The sequence below is a fragment of the Hyalella azteca genome, unplaced genomic scaffold (assembly GCF_000764305.2).
Source record: "Hyalella azteca isolate HAZT.00-mixed unplaced genomic scaffold, Hazt_2.0.2 contig15709, whole genome shotgun sequence".
Taxonomy (NCBI): domain Eukaryota; kingdom Metazoa; phylum Arthropoda; class Malacostraca; order Amphipoda; family Hyalellidae; genus Hyalella; species Hyalella azteca.
The window spans coordinates 193,660-218,933 of NW_025945551.1; the positions used below are offsets into that span (position 1 = coordinate 193,660).

Consider the following 25,274-nt stretch of genomic DNA (forward strand, 5'->3'; position numbering starts at 1 on the left):
GATAGTATTCATATCAAAAAGCTATAATTATATGCCGCAATAATATCACAATAATTTTCTTCGATTAATTATTCTCAAGACTGGCCTTACAAGAGCTCGATTTTTTGCGACATCTTCCATTCATTGTTTACAAAATGAATGAAATAATAAATAAAATAAATCTTCATATGGATTTTACATACGCAGCACGAAATCAAATCAAGCTCATGGTTTTCATCATTTAGCAGTGTATTATGCAGTGATATAAACTGCAGTTCTTATAGCTTTGGAATTAAGTTTTGACAGGTACAAGATTTTTTTCAAGTGCAATATTTTAGTATTTATTTTATCTTGGTTTTGCCTAAGGTTCTCTCTTAAATATCAAGTTCTTTTTGCAGCTACCCTTTTCGTGTACCCTAGCAACCTAAATCCACAATGACTCTTTGTATTTTTTTTGTGTGTAAATTTTATCAACATTTTTGAGAATCTTTAGCTCTTCCACTAAGATAACGGCCAACACGGTGAAGCTTGACATCATTGAAATTAATTATTTGATGAATATGTGCCCATTTTTCCATCGATGTTTTATTCGATTTGTTATAAAGAACTTCTCGCGTGATTGAACTGTAAATAATGTAGGCATGTCAAATAATTGAGAGAGAAATAAATAAGACTATATATTAGGAAGGTTATTTTTACAAGGTACATTTTCAGAGGCAAATAACTCACTTGAAACGAACTACTTCGGTTGGTGAAACTGTTAGAAATAAAAAGTTTATATCTAAAATACGACTTCTCGGTGATGCTTAATGGTAGCCAAGTCACCTTCGTTTCTCACATATTCAAATATAAAAGTTTAGTTGAGTGAGTTTCCACCTGACCTGCTAGCAATGGCCGGACTATGCAGTTGTTGGCAGCTCGGCGCCGGCAGTAACGCTGGATGTGATGGTTGTGGCTACAAAATTTTATTGCGAGGAGCTCTCGCTCCTTCGTCAAGTCGACCATCACGGCCACCAGATAGCAAAGACTCGGCCAGCAGCAACAGCTTGGCGTTTAGCAAGCCGCCGCTGCCTCCCCACCGACAAAAGAAAGACAAAACTGACGACAGTAAAAAAAGAGGCGTGGATACTGATGGTATCCTGCAGTCCCATCACCGACGACACTCTCATCCAGTTAGGAGTTCTCCCGAGGCTCCTCCAGAATCTCTTCTCCCCCGCAGCCTTCAAAGACGCAAACTGCCGCAGTCGTCAGCCTACAACGTTCCTCTGCCTCCACCCTCACCTCACACGCTCGTGTCTCTCGTGTCAGCGTGGAACGGTGCCAACCAAGAGGGTTTCTCCTACCAACCTCTTTTGTTGAGCACAATCCAGCCTCCACCTGAACTCTGCCCACCGGCTTCTCCTCTACCCAAATCTCCTCGTACCAAAAATCCGCCCTTTGATGTTTCCTCATTTCTACCTCCCACTGAAAGTTCCGAGTCTCAGGTCACACCGCCCTCACAGACCTCTCCCCTCACCGTCGTGTCGGGTTACGCGTCAGGAGTCTCGGCTTCCACAAGCCTCCAGGTGCGATACCGAGTCCTATCGCTCGCCAGGGCCGCATTTGCAACTCGCTCTCACACCGACCTTAGGCTTTACGATGAAAATCCACATAGCGTTCACAATTCCTCCGATCCCAGGCGTCAAACAAACTACCGACACTCTGAGTATAATCGAATTAGTGATTTTCAATCATTGTCTCGTGGAGCCGAACAGGACGTGAATGGAGTCCACCTAAGTTTAAAGAATTGCGAGACTTCAAATTCCCTCTTGCAGCATCCCATCCCTTCCCAGTACATGAGTCGCACGCTCCCCACGCCAGCCCCTCCTCAGCAACCGAAGAATTATGTTGTCAAGCCTCCCCAGCACATCGATCAAAAGTATCCGTCGTCTCTTGCCTATCATCCAAGCTGGCATGCGCAAAATAACCCACAAACTTTTTCCAATGTTGAACAGTTTCAGGTCAAACCGTCGTATCCTCAAGAGATTTCCGTGCAAGCTTATCACTACAAGCCGGTCGAGCAGCCGCCTCCTCCTCATGAATCTCTACAAAAACATCTTCTAGAAATACAGATGCTGCATCAGAAGCGTTGTCAAGAAGAGTATGATTTCCAAAACCAGCAAAGGCTCGAATTATTTCAACAGATTCAGACTCAACCGCTTCACCAGTCTTCAAAATCTTTGAATCCACCGGAATTTGGCCATCATGATCATTCCAAAGCTCAAGAAAAGAAGTCACATCATGAGAAGCGCCATCATAGACACAAAAGCAGTCGCTCCTGCAATCGAGATGCTGCTGCTAAGGAACGTCGAAGTGAAGTAGCGAGTTGTCATCGTCAAGATAAATTATCGAGACATCTCTTAGTCGACAATGATGAACTGGAGTGCCGGTCTTTGCAATACCAACCGCAGAATGCCTCAGACTACAGTGCTCTGAATTATAGCCAACGATATTCAAGTTTGACAGATGTACAAGACCTGAGACATCAAGAGGAAACGACAAATTCTAGTCGGTCTCGTGAATCCCGGTCGTCGTTTTCCCATCGACGTCGTTCGCATAAACAATCCAAATCACATCACAAAGAGCAAGAAGGAGGTAAACTTCTAATTAGCCAAGGGAAAAATCAGGGTCATATTAGTTTGCCGCCAAAAAACACCCTGCGTGACAAGGAAATCCGACAGCCTCTCCAAACTCAGGTTGATTCTCACGAGCCACTCAGTCTAGAAACACAACCTCCTAAACATAGCCAACCATCACAATACAAAGAACCAATGCAGCAACATCAGTATTCTAACTTTCCACTGTCGTCAGACAACAGTCAACTTTCACGAGACTTGCAAGACCATCACCACCATCAACAGCAGTTGCATACTCCTCCAGGTTTGCATTCACGTCAAAAATCAAATCAAAATACTAAATCCAAAATTTCACACGACGCGCAACGACACGAGACACAACAACAGCAAGAGAAGAAGCCAATATTTCAGCGGTCATCAGAGCAAGCAGCTCACGAGGAAGAGGCGGATGCAAGTGCTACCCAAAGAGAGCAAAACGGCGCCGATCGCGGCAAGGTAAGCCTCCATCCTTACCCACCCGGCGCTCTCTAACCGCCGGGGCACTGATTTACAAATTAACTTTGCTGTTTGACGTTTCCACCCTGATCCTTGCTACAAGTCTACTTTAATGACGGAGCATCGTTTAAGTAATTAATTTTGCTTCCGCTGTGGCATGATCAGTGTACATTGGGATCGAGACACTAGTTCAGCTAATTAATGTCGAATTTTAATTTTTTATTAAGAAAAATACTATATACACTTCCTCTCATGGCCTTCCTGCACCGCATGCAATTTGTTTATCCAGATTTAATTTTTTGTATAACGTACGATGTATGTACGTTATATGTTTTATTTTATTTCCGAAGAAACATAATTCTCAACCTGGCTTTGGATCATATCTACGCATATAATAAAGGTTCAGTTTTTCATTTGCAGTATATATCTAAAATTATGTTTCTAATAGGAGTGGTGTTGATGTTTACCATTTGTATGGCTAGAATTGTATGTGCTAAAGTTTTCTCGTTTCGCACCTGACTTCTATCATCTATTTGCCCACGACAAATTTTTTTCAGGCTATCAAGGTGCCGTTTCTCTAACAAGGCGATATGTAGGAGATGTGACTCTACATTCTTTGAGTGGTACATCTCATGAACTGCAACTAACGTGTTAACTCGAAAAAGGAATCAAAGTTGATTGTTTTTTTCATGTGATGTGCTACTCTTCCCCCAGTCTGTTAAACCTTGGTCTGTTTTCAAACATCAGGAACCTTAGGGTACATCCTCCTACTATGTTTACTCTGCAATTTTATTTCCAAGTCCCTCCTCTGACTTCATTTAAAAAAAGCGGGCGGCGAACTCTATTTCTGGCTTATTAGTCATCCGCTGTTAAGCTGAATGCAGGTGGTGCAGTCAAGTCCAAAAAATTTTGCTGCATTCTAAAAGACGTTTGTAAAGTTTTGGCTATTTTGGCCAATGCCTGTTGAGAGAGAATTTTTCTTAATTCTTGTGGAATAACTCGACAATAATTTCGGATTTGCAGGCCAAAAAGAAACATTTCATCCTTGTTAACAGTTTTGAGTTTTACGACCTTCTTGTCATCATGTTATTCGAAATTCTATTCAAAAGCCGCTATTTAAAAATTTAATCAAGTAAAATTAATAAAATAGATAATAATCTTGTATACAATCCACAAGAATTAGGAACGGACGAGTGCTACGGACGAACAAAATGGTCAAAATGAAACAAATCATTTTCTAAATTTGTTTCTTATTGATTTCTCTATCGACTGATCATACGGTCATTTATTGGTCGGTGAGGTCGTAAGTTTGTCATTGTATCACAGAAAGGAAGCTTAACTCATTGCCCAATTGAACACTTCAAGTACTGAATTCCTTTATCTAAATCCTGTCTCTTATACACATCTAGATGTGTATAAGAGACAGANTTTCGGTCGGATCGTCTGAACTCGAATAATAATGCATATTCATTCGATTAAGTCCAGACAGACGTAATTACGCTATTATACCTTTTGACAGAGAATTTTTTATAATTATGGAACTGTCTTCAAACTGACATATAACTAACACATAAAATTAATTGTCTTCTTACTCTGTCCCTCCGAATTCGGGCAAAATTTGATAGCTCCAATTCAATTGCAATCCATTCTATTCTATTTATCGAGATCGCCCCTACCAAGAACCGCGGTTCTCATACCATCTGCATATTTAATTAAAGGCCACGCGCCTAACGTCCGCTGCTGCCTTCACAGAACTATTACTGAAACATCGTACTAGCATTGGTGGCCACCGAAGCTTCGACGATAACTAAACAGTAAATTACAAACGTGGTATTCAGAATTTCATATGAACATGCCATTTAAAACTGCAATGTACAAACAAGACGGGAATTGGCATTTAGAACGCCTGAGCCGAGCAGTCGTGAAGGATTTTAATGTCGTTTTCGTTAATGTAGGAACAAGGACTATGGCTCCTAGAACTATGCGTTAACTTGGGTTAAGCAAAAAATCTTTCACGGTTTCTATTGACTGGCTGACTTCGAACTCCGAGTTGTTAATGAATGATGAATTAACAATAGAGTGATTCTCTTGCAAATTATTGAGATGTATTTTTTTGGCCAACATATTCTCTTCAATCCAGTAGTATTGGTATTAATTATCTTATTAAATTGTAGGCTTCTTAAATTTTTATATGCGTAATAATGGAGGTTAAAATTAATGGTTTAGTTGTTAGATTGATGGTGTAGTTGTTAAAGTTTGAGTGAGTTACCTAATGTTTTTTTTGTAATTTTTTTATTGTAAGGCCCCTTACCAACAATAATACACTTACACGCCAATGCAACAACAACCATCGGTCAGTCAGAGTTGGTCTTTGCGAGTAATTATTAAATAGCTTACGTGTGCGTGGAAGACTAAAATAGAGTGCATTGTTTTTGAACTAGGGCTGGACTCGCCCATGGGAGACGTTTACGCTTTTTTTTCTATTAGTGTATATGTAGATCCAAGCACGAGTTTCAATGTTGCCATTATTGCTGCAACTCAGCGGTATTAATGTCATTTACGTATTAATTGAATAAAAAAAAGACAATTCATCTGCAAGCATGAGTCGGCATCAGTGCTTTAAATACTGGAGCCTGCGATCCTACATATGGATGGGTAACTTTAAGTAATTTCGTAACCATTGTTAGATAGCTTCAAATAATTCCGTAACAATTGATAGTAGCTTTAAGTAATTCAGTAACTCTTGATAGGTAACTGTAAAAAATTCCGTAACAATTGATAGTAGCTTTAAGTAATTCAGTAACTCTTGATAGGTAACTGTAAAAAATTCCGTAACAATTGATATATTTAATAGAATGTATCGAACAATTCTCTGCTTCATATCACAACATAAAAATACTCTGCTTAACGCGGCATTTGTAGAGGAATACATGTAGATCCAGCTTTAGCCTAAAAAATATCGAGTATCAAGCTTGTCATGCTTATATAGAATTAACGATGTTTCCGATAATGCATAGCAGTGCAGAAAAATTCTCTTTTGGTATTATGTTTTATATCGTTGTTTGAGCTAATATTACGATTCCGCTGTCCGGTTTTAATTACGATCCGGTTTTAATTAGTTAAAACGGTGTTAAATATAATTTTTAGCGCATTTTATCATTTATGGAAAAAAGGCGCTATTGTGCTCGTCATGTCTGTACCCGTCTGTCTGTCCGTGCGTCCGTGTCTTCACGTTTTCGTCGACGAGAAAATGCGCTCTCTCACTCACTGCAGTGAGTACAGAGTTATATATTTTTTTATATTCTGACCCTTTTGCCTATTCGTCAAATGAAGTATTACTTTTCTTAATAATACCTAAAGGTCTTCATCGTGATCATTAGCCCCTAAATTTAAGTTCTTTTAGTTTTTTATTCCTAATAGACGCATAGTTCATTTCGAAGTATATTGATTAGAACGACATCATTGAGGTACGTAACTAATGAATGACGCACGTTCCCAATGCTTTTTATTTATTCAAATTAAAATTATATCTCTCTTTTACTGTCGACTGATAGATTCACATCATTCCTCAGATAATTATCTCTATTTTGTGCTTGTTAGCGCATTTCTCATTTATGGAAAAAATGCACTATTGTGCTTGTCATGTCCGTCCGTCTGCCTGTCCGTCCGTCCGTCCGTGACTTCACATTTTTGTCGACGAGAAAATGCGCTCTCTGTCACTCACTGCAGCGAGTACTGAGTTATATTTTAAATGAAAGTTTGATGTGTTTAATGTTCATCTTTTTAAGGAGTGACGACTTATTGAGTCGTCTGCGTTGCAAAATATCTTAAAACTAATCACCAATCAAAGCACGATCGAGTCCCGATTATTTGAACTTTTTATGCACTCCGAATGACTGATTTCATTTTATACGAAAAATGTTTTGCGTACGATTATAATTATGTCTTAAAGTGAAGTAAATCAACAAATAAATTAAGCGAAGCGTAAATTATGCGGCTCCATAAGTCGTTTTAGAAGGAAAGACAGAAATATGATCTCATCCCCCAGAATTTATGTCTTTAAATTATGTCTTGTTTTTTTAGTTCTTTAACCGCTCGCTAGGTGCACATATATAATTCTCCCTACGGTGCATAAGTTCGAGCAGATTAAGTTGGCTGAGTCAGTCAATGCTGTGCATCTGATGATTAAATCAACGGTAAATGATGACACGGGAATTTAAATTCAATTTATGTCATTGCTTTAGACAGTATGTGAATACTGTGGATCATCAAGATCAATTTCCACATCATCAAGATGTAAAAATTTTTCGAATATTTATATCTATGTAAACCAGTAAAATTTCTAGTAGTTTACACCGAAATGCTATTAGCAGCTTAGAAACTATCTACCTGTGTAATAGAGCTTCATAGGGGCGGCTTTCCGACTCGTGTATTAACTCATGTGAGGTTAACTTGTTTTGTAGTTAGGATTCCCTAACTCCCTTCTCCGCCTTTAGTGAAATGGGCCATTTGTGCTGAAATCTTTCGTTTATTTTGATATTCATCTATCTTATTTGTACATTCATGAACTGAGTTTGAACACTCAGTGAATTTTTTTTAACTTTGTGTTCGTGTACCTCGATTTTAGAGCATTGCCTTTAATGTGAATTTTCAGTCTTAACATTGATGGCATTGATCTGAATTTTCAGTTTCACGCCACTATTGCCTACTTAACTACTTTAACATTGACGATGTTCGTTCACATTCAATAATTGCCGGCTCTTCATAGAGCTAGAATTGACCAAAGTTATAAGCTCTGCGTTATTAAAACATTGACATAAAACAATAGAAAATTGCATAAAAGAACAATGATGATGGCACGACTTTTTCTCTTCCTGCTGATCTCCATGGAGTTCAAAAGTTGGGTTCGGTCACATATGCTATTTTCATGCCAATTAGTCCCGTACTTTGTATAGATTACGAGACTATATGTCAAGTGTACTCTTTTGTGTACGCGTTCAGTATTCCACTGTTTTGAATTTGCAGGCATTTGAACTGTTGTTCAATTATTCTAATTTTCAGAAGGCCAATCCAACTTGTGAATTGTATTGTTTAGTCCATAGTTCTTTAGATGTAAATTTTAGTAAAATTTGTTTTGTTGTATTGTTGTCAATATGAAGCACGGACTCAACTATTTCATTTATGTGAATAAATGATTTTACATTATTCTCTCTGTTACAGAGTAACCGGAGCCAGCCCGCCATTGGCCTCAAGCAGACTCATAAGACAAGGGTGAGTACATTTACAAAATTATTCATAGATATCAACCTTCAACCCCTTGTGTTTAAAATTTCGTTAATAATATGAACTCTTTTAAAACCTATTTTCTCTTATTTTATAGTCCACTTTTTCATTTATGATTATCATTGTCAAAAAACGGGCTCGTTTGGATCGTTAATAAGGTAAAATAGCAAGTCATAATCATCGTTTTTAATAATTAAGAGAATGAACTCATCCAGCATCGAACTCGTTCCTGCACCTATGCATTACTACTATTCTCAGCAAAAATTAACCATCGAAAATTCTACGGCTGAGATATTGAGAACTTGTATTTCTGTCAACGACCCATTTCATGGAGTGCGATTAGTAGAACTAAATTGCTGCCGTATCTTGTGATTCTACCGCTATACTTTGCACTATGTTATTATTGCGCTGGAAAAAATTATTGAGTCCTCCATCAGAAAAGAAAATTTATTTTCCTCCAGAAGAAAATAGTGATAAAAAACGATTTTAGGTATACTATATTCATTAAGCAACAGGGGACGGATGTGTGAATGTCAGAAGAATAGATTATTAGATAGAACATGGAATTCCTACTTTGTAAGCATTTTTTTTCCTGGAAAGAAGTACTTAGTTATTTGATAACATTGACTGGTAAGTGAATTTTTACCCTCGTAGAATACTAACGCATTTTGGTTTCACTGGAAACTTTCGTAGAACGAAGTTGCAACAAATTTTTTATTAGTTTCATTGGAAAAACTTGAAAGGAAGAAAGTTCTACTGTAAACATTTAATTATAGTCTCAATATACCAATAAATATGTGGTATTTGTATTCCTGCATTCATTTTCACTTATTGGGCCGCTTTAATTCCAGTATATTCTCCAGAGAAGGCGCAATAAATAATTTCGAAACTTTATATTAATTAAATTTTACTAATAAATATGTGCATAATTGTTTGACATGAACGGATAATGGTCGTTAAAACTGATTAGGATTTAAATTGCTTGCAATTAGAGCAAGCAAATCTCATAGTCTGTTAAGCTCATTATTCTTCCATCAATTGCTTTATTTTAACAAGGCCATGACCATGTTTCAGCCAGTTGCTAATTCTGATCTATAATTTAACTGTAATTCTTCCTAAAATGCTGAAAATAAGTTTCGTATAATTATTATTCTGTAAAAGTGCGAGAGTTAACGTAGTGTAGAGAAGTGATTATTTGCGCACAAAAATACGTAAATATTTGATGTTCTTTCTTCATATATGCAATTTTTTTCAATAATACACCACTTGATACAATTTTAACATGTGAATGACATGTGTTTTGAACGAGTGTCGCGATTGGTAAAAAGTTCCCTTTAAAATTGTACACATTGACTGTAATCACAATACATATTTCACATAATAAGTACTTATTTCACAGTACTTATTTCACAGTACTTATTCACAGTACTTACTTCTATGTCGTACGAAGAAAAATTTAAAATTTTTTGCATTCCACATTTGCACGACTCGGTTATTCTGCGACGTTTACTCGTTTCGTGAGACTCCCATCATTGTTCATGACATTAATATGACACGAAAAGATCCTTAGGCAAGTTTCAAACTTGATTGCATGCATTTCCATCAGACACCGAAGTAAATGAAACAACTTGAGTCTCCTGTAGTGGTTAAATCTGAGTTTAATTTTGCTCAGTGTTGAGAAACGTTGAATTACTACTCGTAGTGTTGAGATTCGGGCTCAATTCTTCATATGCGTTTTGTTATAAGTTGAATTATCCCTGATGTTAAGATCTAATTTAATTCCCTTTAGTGTTGCGATCCAACTTGAATAATTATTCTAATTGCGTAGCGTTAGGATTAAACAATACTGTATTATTAACTTTTAGCTTAATTTCATTGGTCTTGTTAAGTTGTACTTCACTCAAAACTTTGCAATTAATGCTATCAAAATTTTAAAAGTTCGAACAAAGTTACATTATTCCTGTAAGTGAATGGATTCTTTTTACATAATCACTGAATTTATTCCGGTTGTAGATTCATGCTCAAATCAGATACTTAATAGAATAGTCAATAATTTCAATGCTATTTATATTTAAGGAACAATATTCATTCCTGAATGATGAGGCACACGGCGACTTGTAACGAACTATAAGCTTTAAAAAAAAAATGATGAAAATTCGGGGCATATCTCGCGGCAGATTGAAGGGCGTGTGATCCCTGTACGCCCCCTCACTACCTACACGCTGCGTGCGTGTTGGTTGTCTTTGCATATTGCTGTGCGTGAATGTTTGTATGTGTTTAAATGTGTGCGTGTTTCTTGTGTTTGTCTGCGTTTATGAGTATGCGTGTTTATCTGTGTTTGTATGTTTTCATGTTTCTGTGCGTGAATGTTTGTACGTGTTTAAATGTGTGCATGTTTCTAGTGTTTGCCTGCGTTTTTGAGTGTGCGTGTTTGAGTGTGTTTGTCTCTCTATATATGTGTGCCTATTCGTTCATGTTTATTATATGTGTGCATATTTGTATGTAAATATCTTTGAATGTTTGTGTCGATCTCGTAGCATAACTGCATACTGAGCAGCGTAAGGAACTTTAACCTTGAATTTTGCATATATTGCATTATTTAGTTTTACAGTCGTGGACAATGGCTAACTTTGTGATGCAAAAGGTGTGCCTATAGATGTTCGAAATCTGGCATATTCAACACAACAAGGATGTCACTACGATATAATCTGAATATCTCCTTTTCTGAATTTTTTGTGTGATCTCGTTTGCAAAAATAGTCTTTAAAATAATCATTATGAGTAATGGATTCTTATGTATGCGTTGATTCACTGATAAAATTTTTAAGATTAGTAGGTTTATATTGTCTCAATTCAAATAATAATGTATAATATTACGTTATTGATTACACGCCAACAACTGGTTATTACAGTGTAAAGAATTTAGTGCAATATCCTCTTCATGCAAAAATGTATCGATAAAAATGATTTCACAAATATCTGTCCAATGGTCAGTAAATAACTTCCATTCGAGTCAATATTTTCCACACGATTGCGGTAATTTTTATTTGTGTCGTCTTTTCAAATACGCACTCGATAAATGAGCGAGATTTTGTGAAAAAATTTCGAGGAACATTTTGCGTGGATCATCCTGATCCGTGGAAAAGAGCGTATCAGTGCTAAGTATATATGTTATCATGTGAATATTATTACTCATAATTTTTTAAAGTGCGATGTCTGAGTACAGACGATCTTATATGATAGGTTATTGTAACACGCGCAGACTGTGGCCCCCTGCAGGGTATCCATTACCCTGCTATGCTTTCAACCACAACTAACTAACCATTTCAAGTGGCCACGTAATGAACAACCCATGCAAAAACACTTCAATTTCTCACGCCCCTTTGCCACCGCCTGTGATTGGTGACCGAGCGTTATGCGAGACGAAATTCGTGCTCAACTGCCGCGTGTTCCGATTCATTTCAGCTCCTGGTACGGAACGTTCAAAACTAGTACCTATGTACTGGGACGTATCGATGGACGCGAACTCATATGTATTGTTCCCATGCACAATCATTTTTTTCCTTGACTTGATCATATATAATGCTATTATAGATTCTGAAATAAAAAATTCGTTGGCTCATTATTCGTAATATCCTTTACATTTGACAGACAAATTCGTTGACAGACATATTACAATCAACAACAGACAAATTCGTTTCCATCCGATGTTTAATGAATCTCTGCTGCTAGATTATTAGGTTTACTTGTTTAACTTGTATAAAGATGTTGTAGACACCAGATCGTCCATTTACAATGGATAATATTGATGCTCTTCCAAGCTAGTTTGGTACGATCACTAAGTTTCTTGTACTAACGCAGAGCAGTCAAGTGTGAGCTCTTCATCTCCCTCCTCCCCCGTTGTGCCAGTTGCCGCCAGGACATCGCGCGTAGTGGTTGTATGCGTCTTTCGATGGCGAAAAACCGCCACTGATCCAAATGCCCCTATTCTTAAATATATTTGATGAATTAGTTTCCGATATACATTTATTAAGGACGTATTTTTAACGTTACCTGCATAGTGAGAGCATTTTGTTTGCATTATTGCATGAGCATATATGATTGTTTTGTGAAGTAGCGGTTCCTTAAATGCCAGACAATCACAAACGTTCTTTGATCACGTCAACACATTACTGAACTCCATACTGCATTGCGTCGGGGACTTGAAAGTTGACTAACGCATTGTACGGCCTCAGGCCTCTGCCTGCAAAGTTGAGTGCAAGTGATAAGTTATTCTCCGTTTGGTTAAGATTGTGTATAATTTTTTTCATACAATCTATAGATGGTGTCCATCATGGACTTGAGTGTGCGTCTAGTTTTGTCTGTTAATGAAACATTTTTTAATATTCGTCTGAATGGTCCGAATTTTGCTTCAGTGATGCCAGAATTTTTGTAAGAAATATAACTCAGTTCCTCACTGCAGTGAGTGACAAAGAGCACATTTTCTCGTCGACGAAAAAGTGAAGTCACGGACGGACAGACCAGACGGACGGACAGACGGACATGGCGAGCACAATAGTGCATTTATTCCATAAATGAGAAAATGCGCTAAAAATGTATTATTACGCGTTCACGACCGAGCGAGCAATTTTTAGAAATGTATTATTGAACGTCTTCGTTGATCTCATGGAATAGTTGTTGTATTTGATATTTCTCAAAGACGTTATGTAGTATTCAGATCATACAAATTTATTCGTTGTTGCTTAATTTCGGGCATTTTAGTGGATAATTCATCACAGTACATGTGAAATACGAGTTCAGCTATACTCAAATAGATAATTATTTACTATTTTTTCCAGTTTATACGAGTGTTCTAGAGTTCAGCATTATGAATCTCAGCGCTTTGCCTGTGTGCAAAAATCTCAATTAGCAAAATACGATTAGCGAATAATAGAAATATACGTTTCTGCCTACTCCGAAAAAAAAACGTTACTTTGTACTACCACTTGAGTAAGTGTTAAATTTAAAATCGGCATTGTGCAAAATTAATGTCAAGTGACAGACGGTGTTATTTGAAGCTGAAATTGAAGGTGTTAAAAACTTTATTACAGAACGGCGTGTGTTTGATGGTTTAACAACACTTTATTGATATTAGACGAAGACCAAAATTTTTATTTACTTCATGTGAAAGAGAAACGGAGCAAATCTCATTGCATACCATGAAGGATTTGGAAGGTGAGTTGCTTCGGATTATATTGAATTGATATTAATCTCATAAGTGAACTGAATTATATTTGAAATATGTTGGAATTTATGTCATTGAATTATTAAGATTCTTGCTTATGTGTTCCATAACTGCATTGTTTGTGTTTGAATTCTGTCGACCTAGCGTGATGCCAGTTTTTTGTCCATGCTTGAAAATTATACAATAAGAACGATACAATTATATCCTAAAAATTTTCCGTCATCGTACTTCGATCTCTACACAAATTTCTGTATGTATCCTTTGGACGATCGTGTCGGCTGATTCAATCGTCGCTTCTGTTAACAGAAAACGTTTTTGCACGCGTGTGCTAGAGGTATTTGTTGACCAATTTATTTTTACTAGCTCACATTCTTAAAGTGTTTTGGTATAGTTTTTATTTCTCTAATTTTTTTTACTCGCGTTGTCTTCCTTGGATTTATATATTTTATGTTTCCATTTCTACGTCATATCAGTGATATCGCTCATGAGATTTTTTATTCGGCATTGAACTTTACTACGTGATCAACTATATTTAAAGTGAAACGCGATTATTTTGCAAATATATATAATAAAGTTTCATTTTGTGACTAATTGTCTTCATTAAAAATTTTCAATGATATTCTCATTAAAAGCTTAAAAACTTGAATATTCTTATTATTAATGATATTCTGAACGAGAGCCACCGTCTGTACTTGATGGTTAAACCTCTTAATTTAGGAAATCTTGTTTCGTTAACCACGAGACTTTCTTCTCATCCGCCCAAGCTTGCAGCGTGTCCAACTTTCTACGCTCAATCCTCACCTGAAAAGCGTAGACTTTTTCACGGTTTATTCCTGCCAAACAAGTGGTTAACTGCGATGACTGTTCACGCCAGGTTTTCTCCCGCCAAGCATCCGGTTGTACCTGTGTGGTGGGCGGCGCTTTTCGGCGCTTTTCTTTTCATAGTTCAAGTCTTCTGATGAGTTTTGGATGACTCCGTCCATGACCATGCTGATGCACCGCCTTCTATACGTATCCTTTCGAGCTGGAAATCGAATCCGAGTCCCCTATGCGATGGCTGGACATCTTAACCAATGAACTACATGGAGGAGTCATGTTTGTTATTATCACATAATATACATATTGTTTCTATAGAGCAAATATTCTGCAATTATCTCGCGAATTAATTATATATGAAACAATTATCTCGCGATTGCTGCTTCCATGCGTCCGTCCCGTGCGAGAATAATTGCGACACGTACATACAACCATGTAAGTAGCAATACTCAGTCTGTTTTATTTCCTACAAGTGAACAATTGCGATTTGCTCTTATATTCTCACACCAGAGTAGAAAAGTTCAGACGATGTTTATTAAACACTATAGCAAACTGTCCTATACAGGCTATACTGGTAGGTGGTAGCGAACTAATTTCGTTCCCTTGTGTTAAATGAATGTTTAAGAAATAGTAATTTTGCTCCCACAAATTAAATGAATATTGATTAAATGATAATTTCGTTTCCATATTTTGAACAAATATTGAAAAAATATTCAATGAATGTTGCAAAAAACAATAAATCAATCGATGATGACACGCTTGGCTTACCCGGCGCGCGCATGCAGTAGCGCTGGGGAGGTTGAGGGCCGCGTATCCGGCCGTGCCGCGTGCCAGCTTCCTGATGACCGACGCCCTTCCTTCTGACGCCAGGCGAGACCGTGGACTCGGCGACCTGCCTGTCTCGTCAGGTGATTCTCGTCAGGAGATTCTCGTCAGGAGATTCTCGGCAGGAGATTCTNACGCCAGGCGAGACCGTGGACTCGGCGACCTGCCTGTCTCGTCATTAGATTCTCGGCAGGAGATTCTCGTCAGTAGATTCTCGTCAGTAGATTCTCGTCAGTAGATTCTCGTCATTAGATTCTCGTCAGTAGATTATCGTCAGTAGATTCTCATCAGTAGATTATCGTCAGTAAATTCAGTGAAAATCTACGTGTGCTCAAGTTCCTAATATGCCGACAATGTTTTACCTGAGATGTCAGACACCAACGTAGACTCTGCGACCGGCTTTAGTCTTGTCAGTAAAGTGACATTATAATTTCTACATATGATAAAGTTCATAATATGTAGGAAATTTAGACTTGAATAGCTTAGTGATGCTCAGAAGTTATAAAACTTTAAGGTTAACATTGCACACTCTGCTCTGTGATTTGAATAACAGGATGGCCGGATTGGAATAGGATGGGATTAGGATAATTAATGACAGGTTTCTACTTGAGTAGCTTAAAGATGCTAGAGAGTTCAAAGACTTTAAGTTTAACATTGCACACATTGCTTGAGTGACTCCAATAATAAAATCAACTCGCACGAGAAATAGCCCTTGTTTCTTGGCCCTATATAGTTAAAAATTTCAGCTAAAAAAATTTCAGGTTTATTATCAGAATAGTGACAGCTAGGAACGAATTACGGTGCTGTTATATTCACATCACAAAAGTGGCTGCAATATTTAATAGAATGTATCGAACAATTCTCTGCTTCATATCACAACATAAAAATACTCTGCTTAACGCGGCATTTGTAGAGGAATACATGTAGATCAAGCTTTAGACTAAAAAATATCGAGTATCAAGCTGATCACGCTTATATAAAATTAACGATGTTTCCGATAATGCATAGCAGTACAGAAAAATTCTCTTTTGGTGTTACGTGTTAAATCGTTGTTTCAGCTTGTATATAACGATCTCGCTGCTCGGTTTAATTACGATCCGGTAACGAATTTGCGCTTTCCGGTTTTAATTAGTTAAAACCGTGTTAAACATAATTTTTTTATATTCTGACCCATTTGTCTATTCGTCAAATGAAGTACCTATTACATTTCTTAATAATACCTTATGGTCTTCATCGTGATCATTAGCCGGTAAATGTAAGTTATTTTAGTTTTTTATTCTTAATAGACGTATAGTTCATCTCGAAGTATATTGATTAGACCGACAACATTGAGGTAACCAAATGAATGACGCACGTTCCCAATGCATTTTATCCATTCAAATTGAAATTATCTCTCTCATTCGTCAGATAATTAGCTCTATTTTGCTTGTAAATGAAAGTTTGATGTGTTTAATGTTTATATTTGTAAGGAGTGACGACTTGTTGAGTCGTCTGCGTTGCAAAATACCGTTAAACTAATCACCAATCAAAGCACGATCGAGTCCCGATTATTTGAACATTTTATGCACTCTAAAGGGCTGACTGAATTCATTTAATGCGAAAAATGTTTTGAGTACGATTATAATTATATGTCTTCTTTTAAAGGCTGGTAATAGTGAGTTGTTTTCGCCCTTGCACCTGTTCCTCTAAGCGCCAGCCTTGGAAGGGTGCTCGGCGCAGGAGACTCTCTCAGGCCTTTAAAGGACTTCGGAAGCGACAGCCTGACGCCTAGAATTGCCATCGGGAACTTCGTACCCGAGCTTTGATTTATTTGCTAATTTTGTCTTGGTATAACGAATTTTTTATATATAATCCAGAATTTACATTTAATGCTTTATTCGACACCCCACATATGTGGTTCATTTTTCGTTTTTGACTTAAGTTTATGTTCCTAATCCCGCATATCTGATTTTAAATACCGTAACTTGTTTACAACGAAATTAGTTACATGAATCAGCCCTTGCGTAAGATTCATAACTTCATTTTTCATAAATCTCATCAGAGTATATACTTTTTTCTTAGGCCATTTTGCGTCCGGATTCAATCGAATTCCACTCCTCCATCGCCTAATTTTGTCCACAAAATGTATGCGCTAAAAATGTATGGGTTTGTGCTAAACATGCAATTCGTTCAAAATTCAATATGGTATAAATTTAAGGTTACTTTATCAATTTTCAAATTAATTATAACATGTTTATAATTAATTATAAACATTATAAGCAATAATTTATAATATTTAATATATTGAAAAAATACGCACATGTTACGTTTCGTGTAATATCCTTCGTGTTCCTTTTTAAGCTTCATGCGTCAGAGATTCGAGGGCTATTTAATTTTGTGGTGCACAAAGATCATCAATAAATTCATCGTCTAAAGCTTATAAGTCGATGATCATTATCACATTTGATAATCATGAGAAATACTCGGCAATTAGGGCCAAATTGGCAGTGCATGCAGGTAGTTCCATCGGCAATGATCTTGGGTATTTTTTCACAGTAATCTCTTCCCCAGTGTTGATTCTTGGGCTTTTGAACTAACAAATTAATGAGTTATGACACCTAAAAATTTCTTGTGTACTACTTAAAAGTTTAACTTTCAACTTCAAAATATATTATCATTGAAGAATAGTGTCGATTCTGGGTTCCTAATTTGCTATGGATAATTTTGAATGGTTTATGATACTCAACTTTTATAAAAAAAAAACCAAGCTAATTACTGGGACGAATCGAGAATCTTTGAGATCGAAAGGTATCAAATTTCACCTTCTAGCTCAATTAAAGGTAATTTTAGACGCCTTTCTTACTTTTTCTAGTGCCTAATAATGCTTCTAATGCCTGAAAGTTTTTCTGAGCCTTCGCTGATGCTCGCCGAGGGCTGCAAAGTCTCAACGGGGCACTCAAGCGTGATTCCTGAACTCCAGATGGCCCAAGCGTTGCCGTGTTGCGATAGCCACAGCTCCACATATCAGGCCAGCTCTGCTGCCTATTCAACCGGTGCGCGCCAATCTTGCATACACTCAGAAAATCGAGAGAAATTTGTCCAAATAGCGATGCATTTCTGCGCTCATGTATAGGTCATACGGACCCAGCTTGGCCAGGCAAGAAAGCGCATCAGTGAGGTGTGCATGAGGTGTGTCATTATTCAATGCATGAGGTTTGTCATAATGCATGAGGTGTGTCATTATTTCGACACTATTATCCTTTTATTTGTTTGAGCCAACTAACTCTTTATTATTTAGTACAGCGTTAGGTGCAATTTAATTGGGATGAAGTATTAGCTCTTTATATCCAGATAACGCAGTCTAATGTACGTAATGCGTATCAACTGTTTTATTGCTTTACCGTCTGACTAAATTGTAGGTACAGTTGCGAATGTTTTTGCACGATAATTTCTGCCAATGAATGTTGGTGCCTAACGAGAGAATCAATGAGGAAGGATAAGCCTTTAAGTGATCATAGAACTTGAATGTTCGTAATTAGTTGAAAATTAATGCTCAAAATGTTCAGCGTGTGATGAAATAACGAGTGAATCATGCGAGTATAATGATCGGATGGATGCTTCTTAATTACGATTATTGTTCAAATAAAGTTTTGGATATCGCTAAATTTATGAAGAATTCGTCTCCTAATTAGTGCCCTAATTAATTATCGACAGGTTAGTTTACTAGCGTTGCGAGGTAGAAGGTTTGAACCGAAATGGTTGCTGCTGCGTTCCATTAGGATGGCCAGATTGGGAGGAAATGCGATGATGACAGAGATTGTGCGGCTCTACTTTCGCTAATTAGGAGCGAAAAAAAACGTGGAGCTAGAAATTGCAGCAGCTGCTGATGATTCGGGATAATGAAATGACTCCCAAGTCACACGTAAGCATATGTTTGGATGGAATCAGTGTGATATGATGTATTTAGGCCCTTTGATATTTCCTGATTCGTTGAGATTTCAGATTTTTGGTTGTGGATTCTCAATGCCTTTCCGCGCCATTAAAATCGAAATAGAGCTTGATTTAATGAGTGTATCAGCTCGTATTCTCTACTATTGTTCTCATAAATTGATCTTTTGGGAGCTCAATATCCCAGTATTGAATTTAGTTTATTCTCCTTAATATTCTCTATAATTGTACGTACTAGGTAATAATAATTGTGTTTGTTGTGATTTTATCCAAACACGGAGAAAAATGAGACGGTGACAACGATTCTGTCAACGTACTGAGTTGATTTTTCACATTTTTTATCATGGAATGCTTCTGATGAGCCCATCCAAATGTTTGCATGCATGATTGCACAGAATTGTCTCTTATTTACGAACATTTGCCTTTCCATTAATAATAATTTTAGTCGAGCTTGTGTCCAAGAGTTGCACACGGTTCCCTGCCAATTCCAAACAATTTTTCAGCTAACATTGCATGGAGGAAAACTTTTTTCTACGAGGGAGATGTGAATCCTTTGAAACTTTTTCATTTCTTCTTGTCGGTTGCCAGCCGACTCCGTGTTTCCTACGGAGCTTTGAAGCAAAGCATAAGGCTTTCATATGTCGCCTGATTGATGGCTCGGTCCTCCATTCCTGTAGCCGGTCCAACAAGTTATGAGCGATCCTGCTGGAGGGCGTCGTGTTATACTCTCTTTACAATCTTGGCCAATTAATCGGCGGCCGTCGCAAAGCCGACGATTGTCCAGTAAAATATAACTGCTTAGCAGGTTAGCTTAACTTCGTACACATTAAGCTATGTTGTTGTCTTTTGAATCAAAGGATTAAATATCATTCTAAAATTGACTGAAGTGGATGAATTTAATTATCATTTAGTTCAAACATGAAACTTGGACGTATTGAGATTCACCATCATTGAAGGTCCTCTTCAACTATTGAAATATATTTAATTTACTCACTGCTTTCGGTAATCTTGGAACATTAATTAATTTCACACAGAAAAAAATATATCCGTGTATATCTTACGACATAATTATATTAATATCAAATTTGACGAGTATGAGGATCACTTCTCAGTTAATGTTTCGGTTTAATACAACTTTTAAGAATATTATTCTATAGAATTGAAGGCAATCAATGAAAATGTTCGTAAAACAAAACCACTGATAGATTGTCAGCTGTAATCATGGTTCCATTAAATACAAATAATAACCAAATTTTATTAAATTTGGTTATTATTTGTATTTGATGGAACCATTGGTTATTATTTGTATATGATGAAAAAGGGCGACTGTTACCAAAAGGGCGACTAAAACCATGGTTCCATCATATACAAATAATAACCAATGGTTCCATCAAATACAAATAATAACCAAATTTTGATAAAATTTGGTTATTATTTGTATATGATGGAACCATGGTTTTAGTTTTGGGAATATCTTTGGCGGCAGCAAGAGTTTGTCTTCACCCATGCCAGCCTTGCAACGGTGCTGCCTGCCTGTTATGGTCTGCTCTGGCCTTTGAAATAAAAATTCGGTGCTCTGCAGCGCTGCAAAAAGATGAGGAAAAAAATTAGCGTCATGCAGACTTGTGACCGCAAGCGCGTTGGATGTTGCTTATATATATTCTTCATGTAAATAAGCCATTAGGAAGTAATGAAACTCGTCAGAAGATCTGTATATGCAATCAAAAAAATGTTCATTGCTCGACATACCATATCTCAGCTTGATATATAATTTTTTCAGTATGAATTTTATTAGTGTTCGAGCCATCGAACATTGGTATATTATATTATACGAATAATAATAATATTCTAATAATATTATAATCGCGAATCATAATGAATCTATACGGAGATTGCCTAAGCGTAGATGTATGGCCTGGATACACTTACAACCCATAGATAAACAAACAAATATGAGAACTTGAAATTAATTGAATCATTTCACTGCTTCTCCCTACAATGGTCACCATGAAGGTTTCTGTTTTAGATATAAAGTAAATTCAATTTCGAATTGCATTTGTGGGATACAGTAATTATCTGTTTTTTTTTATTCTGGGTCATCTATCAGCTCAGAAAAACTGGATGTAAAATCCAATAAAACTTTGTAGAAATAAGTATCTCAAGTAAGGCTATTGAGCGTATGGGCAGAAAATTTTGGCGTCTGCAATTATTTTGATTTCGCTTTTCCATTTTATTTATTCGAAAGTGCGACGGTCACATATTTATTCCATGTGGTTTTATCTCATTTATAAATCGCCTTTATGGCCTTTTCATTATTTGAAGAACGGTACGCACATAATGTTGAACATGCTAGAACTTGCTTCTCCATGAAAAGCACAATACTGAAAGTTTTGACTGTGCAATTTCTATTTGTAGAAAACGGCCAGCTCATACTATCAGTTAACCTAAATTTCCGACAATCTGAAAATTTTTTTCCGTATCGAAGACTGTGGTTACGATGAAGTTCCTGTGGAACACGTTGTCGTTCCGCACGTTTTTGCGTGAGAGTAACAGGTTTCAAACATGGATCAACGTCGCTGAGAAATTAACAGCTTAAACTAAACCGACAATAGTGAGTAGAATCTCAGTTTTTAATTGATTATCTAATTACGATTTTTCTAATCTGGTTGTTATGGTTAGCTGTTCTGGGGTTAATCGACGGATTTGCAATGCTCTCGAATTTAAAAATTTAAGTTATGAGGAAAACTATAAGTTGATAACTAATTCTGTTTCACACGTGTATTGATATTCGATAAAAATGGCCGTTTGATGAAAATGTTTAGGATCATCACCACCATGTCCCGTAAATAATTTCACGGAAAAAAATGTAATTCTGCTTTTGTTAAACGTTAGAGTGGACCAGTTGGATTTAAATTGAATAGTGCCAAAAATCCACTCGTGGCCGTCATAATCATGCTTGTTTCTTGTCGCTGACAACCTCTCGTAGAACTTAACCTTCTCTCCTATAAGCCTTGTTGGATCTGTATCATCTTCTGTTAGCCCCTTGTCCTTCTGTAAGCTAATTTGCACTTTTGAAATGTTAAAATAAATATTGTCGTCTAGAACATGAGACCTGATTAATCTCAGTAATTGAAACGTGTTAAATGGAAGGATTTTTTTTCGTTGGAATTCATTTTTCCTACTGCATTTTCCAGTACCTGTGACAGTGAAGCCTCTGGTGATGCTTCAAGTCTCTCGTTATATGTACGTAGTCCTCGACTCAATGGAGCCTATAATCAATACATTTTTTCTGGAAAACGCTCCAGTTGTGATTAATCGTCTGAAAACTGTGTTAGGTATAATAAAAAAATCAATTTTTTATTGTAAAATTTTGTAGCTTTCTACATAGCATCATGATGCATGATTCATTATGCAACAATATTTGTTTGTTCTAAGAAGCATGTTCAGTTAATACTATTGTGTCTTCTGTTGACAAGTTAACCCGCGAGACCTTTCACTATCCCTGAAGCTAACAAACCTCATCAAATATTAAAGCCAATGACAATGTTGATGCTACGATAACGTCGAATAGCGCGGAAAATTACGTAAGATAGCAAATCTTTGGCCACATGGCACACGGGCAGATTCTGATCTACTCGCTCGTTCACGCCATAGTGAAAGCTGGAGATTCTCATTTGATTTTCGACCCTCGTAAATATTAGGAAAGGTTTAGGATCAGGTAACAATGAGTGGAGGGGAAATATCGTGGTTATATGTTCTCGTATTTATGCCGTATTAAAATTTATTGATGAAGTCAAATTATTCATTGTGAAGCCAAAACGTGTGATGCTGAAGGAAGCTCGTAAATTTGTGTGCACTGATTTTTTGAGCAATTCATTCATTCAGCATAACGTTCTTTGGAGAAATTTTAGTATTCTCGTACTAGGTACGTACAACATGTTTGTTGTGCCGAGTATAATGAGTACAATTCAATTCATGTTGTCAAATTAAAATATACGTACGCTTGTCGTCGGTTGTATAATAATTTGTGTGCCTCACATGCATCAACCGTGGTCTTTGTTTAAGCCTAACATTTTTATAATGCTTATGTTTCATTGTAGTAAAATTTCGTATGTATGGAGTTTAATTTACCAAGATGCAACCAAGCATAACTTTTGTTTGTAAAGATGTTCTCATTATTTTCAAGATTACCTAACTCCTACCAATTAATCTAGTTTTTTACTCAAACGTTTAAACAACTTCGCCTTCTGTATTATAATTTAGCATAGACATCTATATTTTTGTCCTCAAATTTGAAACGGCATTGTTTCCTTCTTCATACTTTAGAATAATTTCTTTCTCTAGCTTGAAACAACGTAATATTTTTCAGCAGAGGATATAATATTTGAGCTCAAACGAGAAAAAACATTTTGTTTTTCAGTAAAATTAAGCAGCAGAAGTCCTATCCCCTTCGAGTAAGTCGAAAAAATACTCTAAACCCTTGAGGGGACTTCGACGAAAGGATGTCACTTCATGAGCCGGAAGTTGTAAGTGCTCTTAGAAGGTCGTTAGTGCGGTACTTACGTGTGGCGTGTGCACCGTCAACCAATTGAACGTCGCGACTTCTGTACACTCTAATTGTACTGCATTCAAGCAAGGTAGGCTACTGCGTAGGTACCGCTGTGTGGTACACGAACGAATTGAACGTCGCGACTTCTGTTCACTCTAATTGTACTGCATTCAAAGTAGGCTACTGTGTAGGTACTGCTGTGTGGTACACGAACGAATTGAACGTCGCGACTGCTGTTCACTCTAATTGTACTGCATTCAAAGTAGGCTACTGTGTAGGTACCGCTGTGTGGTACATCAACGAATTGAGCGTCGCGACTGTCGAATTTTAATTTTTCTTTATTTATTTGAATTTTTTCTTTATTTGAATTTCATCTACTGGCAACACACATTTGACCGAAGTTTCGTAAATTTAATCAATATTTTTCATTAACACTGTAAACCAATGAATTTCAAATTACTTTCGAAGTATCAGTGGTTTTGTCCTCTTGGCCATGATACCCGCGTCATGGTTCAATAGTTATGATGACTGTGACTTGTGATGATGTGAAGGCGATTGCTCTTTTTCTATACTGTCGCTACCTCCTAATAAAAGTTTTAGCAGCGTTACTCAATCATATTCGAAATTTTATGCCAAGTTAAACTCTCGCAATGAAAATTTGTGCAAGTTACGTGCTTATAAATGAAGCAGACCAGGAAACCTCTTCCTCCACTTGATTTGCCAAAGAAATCATTATTGTGCCGACGGTGATTATTGACAGCGTTGTTTGGTGCACACATTTTTGATGATTATAAAGAGTCACCTCTCGTACATAGGTTCGATTGTGAAGGCATTTTTGAGTGAAAAAATTTCCTCCTTGTCTCCAGTTTATGTTTAGAAATGAACGGGTGTACACTGGACCATGATTTATGAGCTTTTATTGCCCTATACTCACATGAGCTTGCTGCGATTTCTATGATGATTATTTTAGTTACGAAAGTCGATTGAGGCGATAAAAAGATTATTGAAGCAGAGTTTTGCTTCCGTTCGCGTTCGGTGAAAGTTTATATGTGCAGATGTGATAAGAATGACTCTGTATTGCGACTCTGACACACACAAGAGAGACAGCTTGGTACTTTCACGAGATTTTGTATGAGGTGCTAAGTTTTCATTGTCACCATTTCGTTTGGTCCAGGTATTTCGGAAGAGTTCATTTAATTACTGAATGCTCTTTTTAATATGAATATTCCATCTATTGTGCAAGAATTCCAGTGGTTCCCATTTATGTTAATAACTACACGCGTATAAGGAAAACTTCACAGGAAACATCCACTTTGTAACTGCTCTTTCTTTTGTCTGTCTCTTATTACCTTCTGATTACGGAGATGGTCAGAGTTTTTTTTAGAGTTTTTTTATTTTCATTTCGAAATGTGTTTTCCTTATTATTTGTGAATCTCAGCTGCTAGTTTTGTTTTAATCTTTCGTTATTCGAACTATAATGTCTTTCAAATCTGCATTGAGCATGAATTTATGCTACGTTATAATTATATTTTTTCCAGTGTCACGAATTGTCCAATCATATT

The 25,274-nt window shown here is 36.8% G+C and overlaps 1 protein-coding gene across 4 annotated transcripts in view; it reads left to right on the forward strand.

Annotated features, from left to right (window-relative positions):
- Positions 1 to 25,274, forward strand: part of LOC108670723 (ras-GEF domain-containing family member 1B) — a 303,823-nt gene that overhangs the window by 166,118 nt on the left and 112,431 nt on the right. For 2 of the 4 annotated variants that reach the window (XM_047884607.1, XM_018158213.2), the window contains one exon: positions 8,310 to 8,360. In XM_047884607.1, the coding sequence (XP_047740563.1) occupies positions 8,310 to 8,360 (51 nt within the window). Of the gene's footprint in view, positions 1 to 854; positions 3,090 to 8,309; positions 8,361 to 13,207; positions 13,586 to 25,274 lie in introns of those variants that run through there. The other 2 variants (XM_018158214.2, XM_018158212.2) reach the window with 2 other exon arrangements.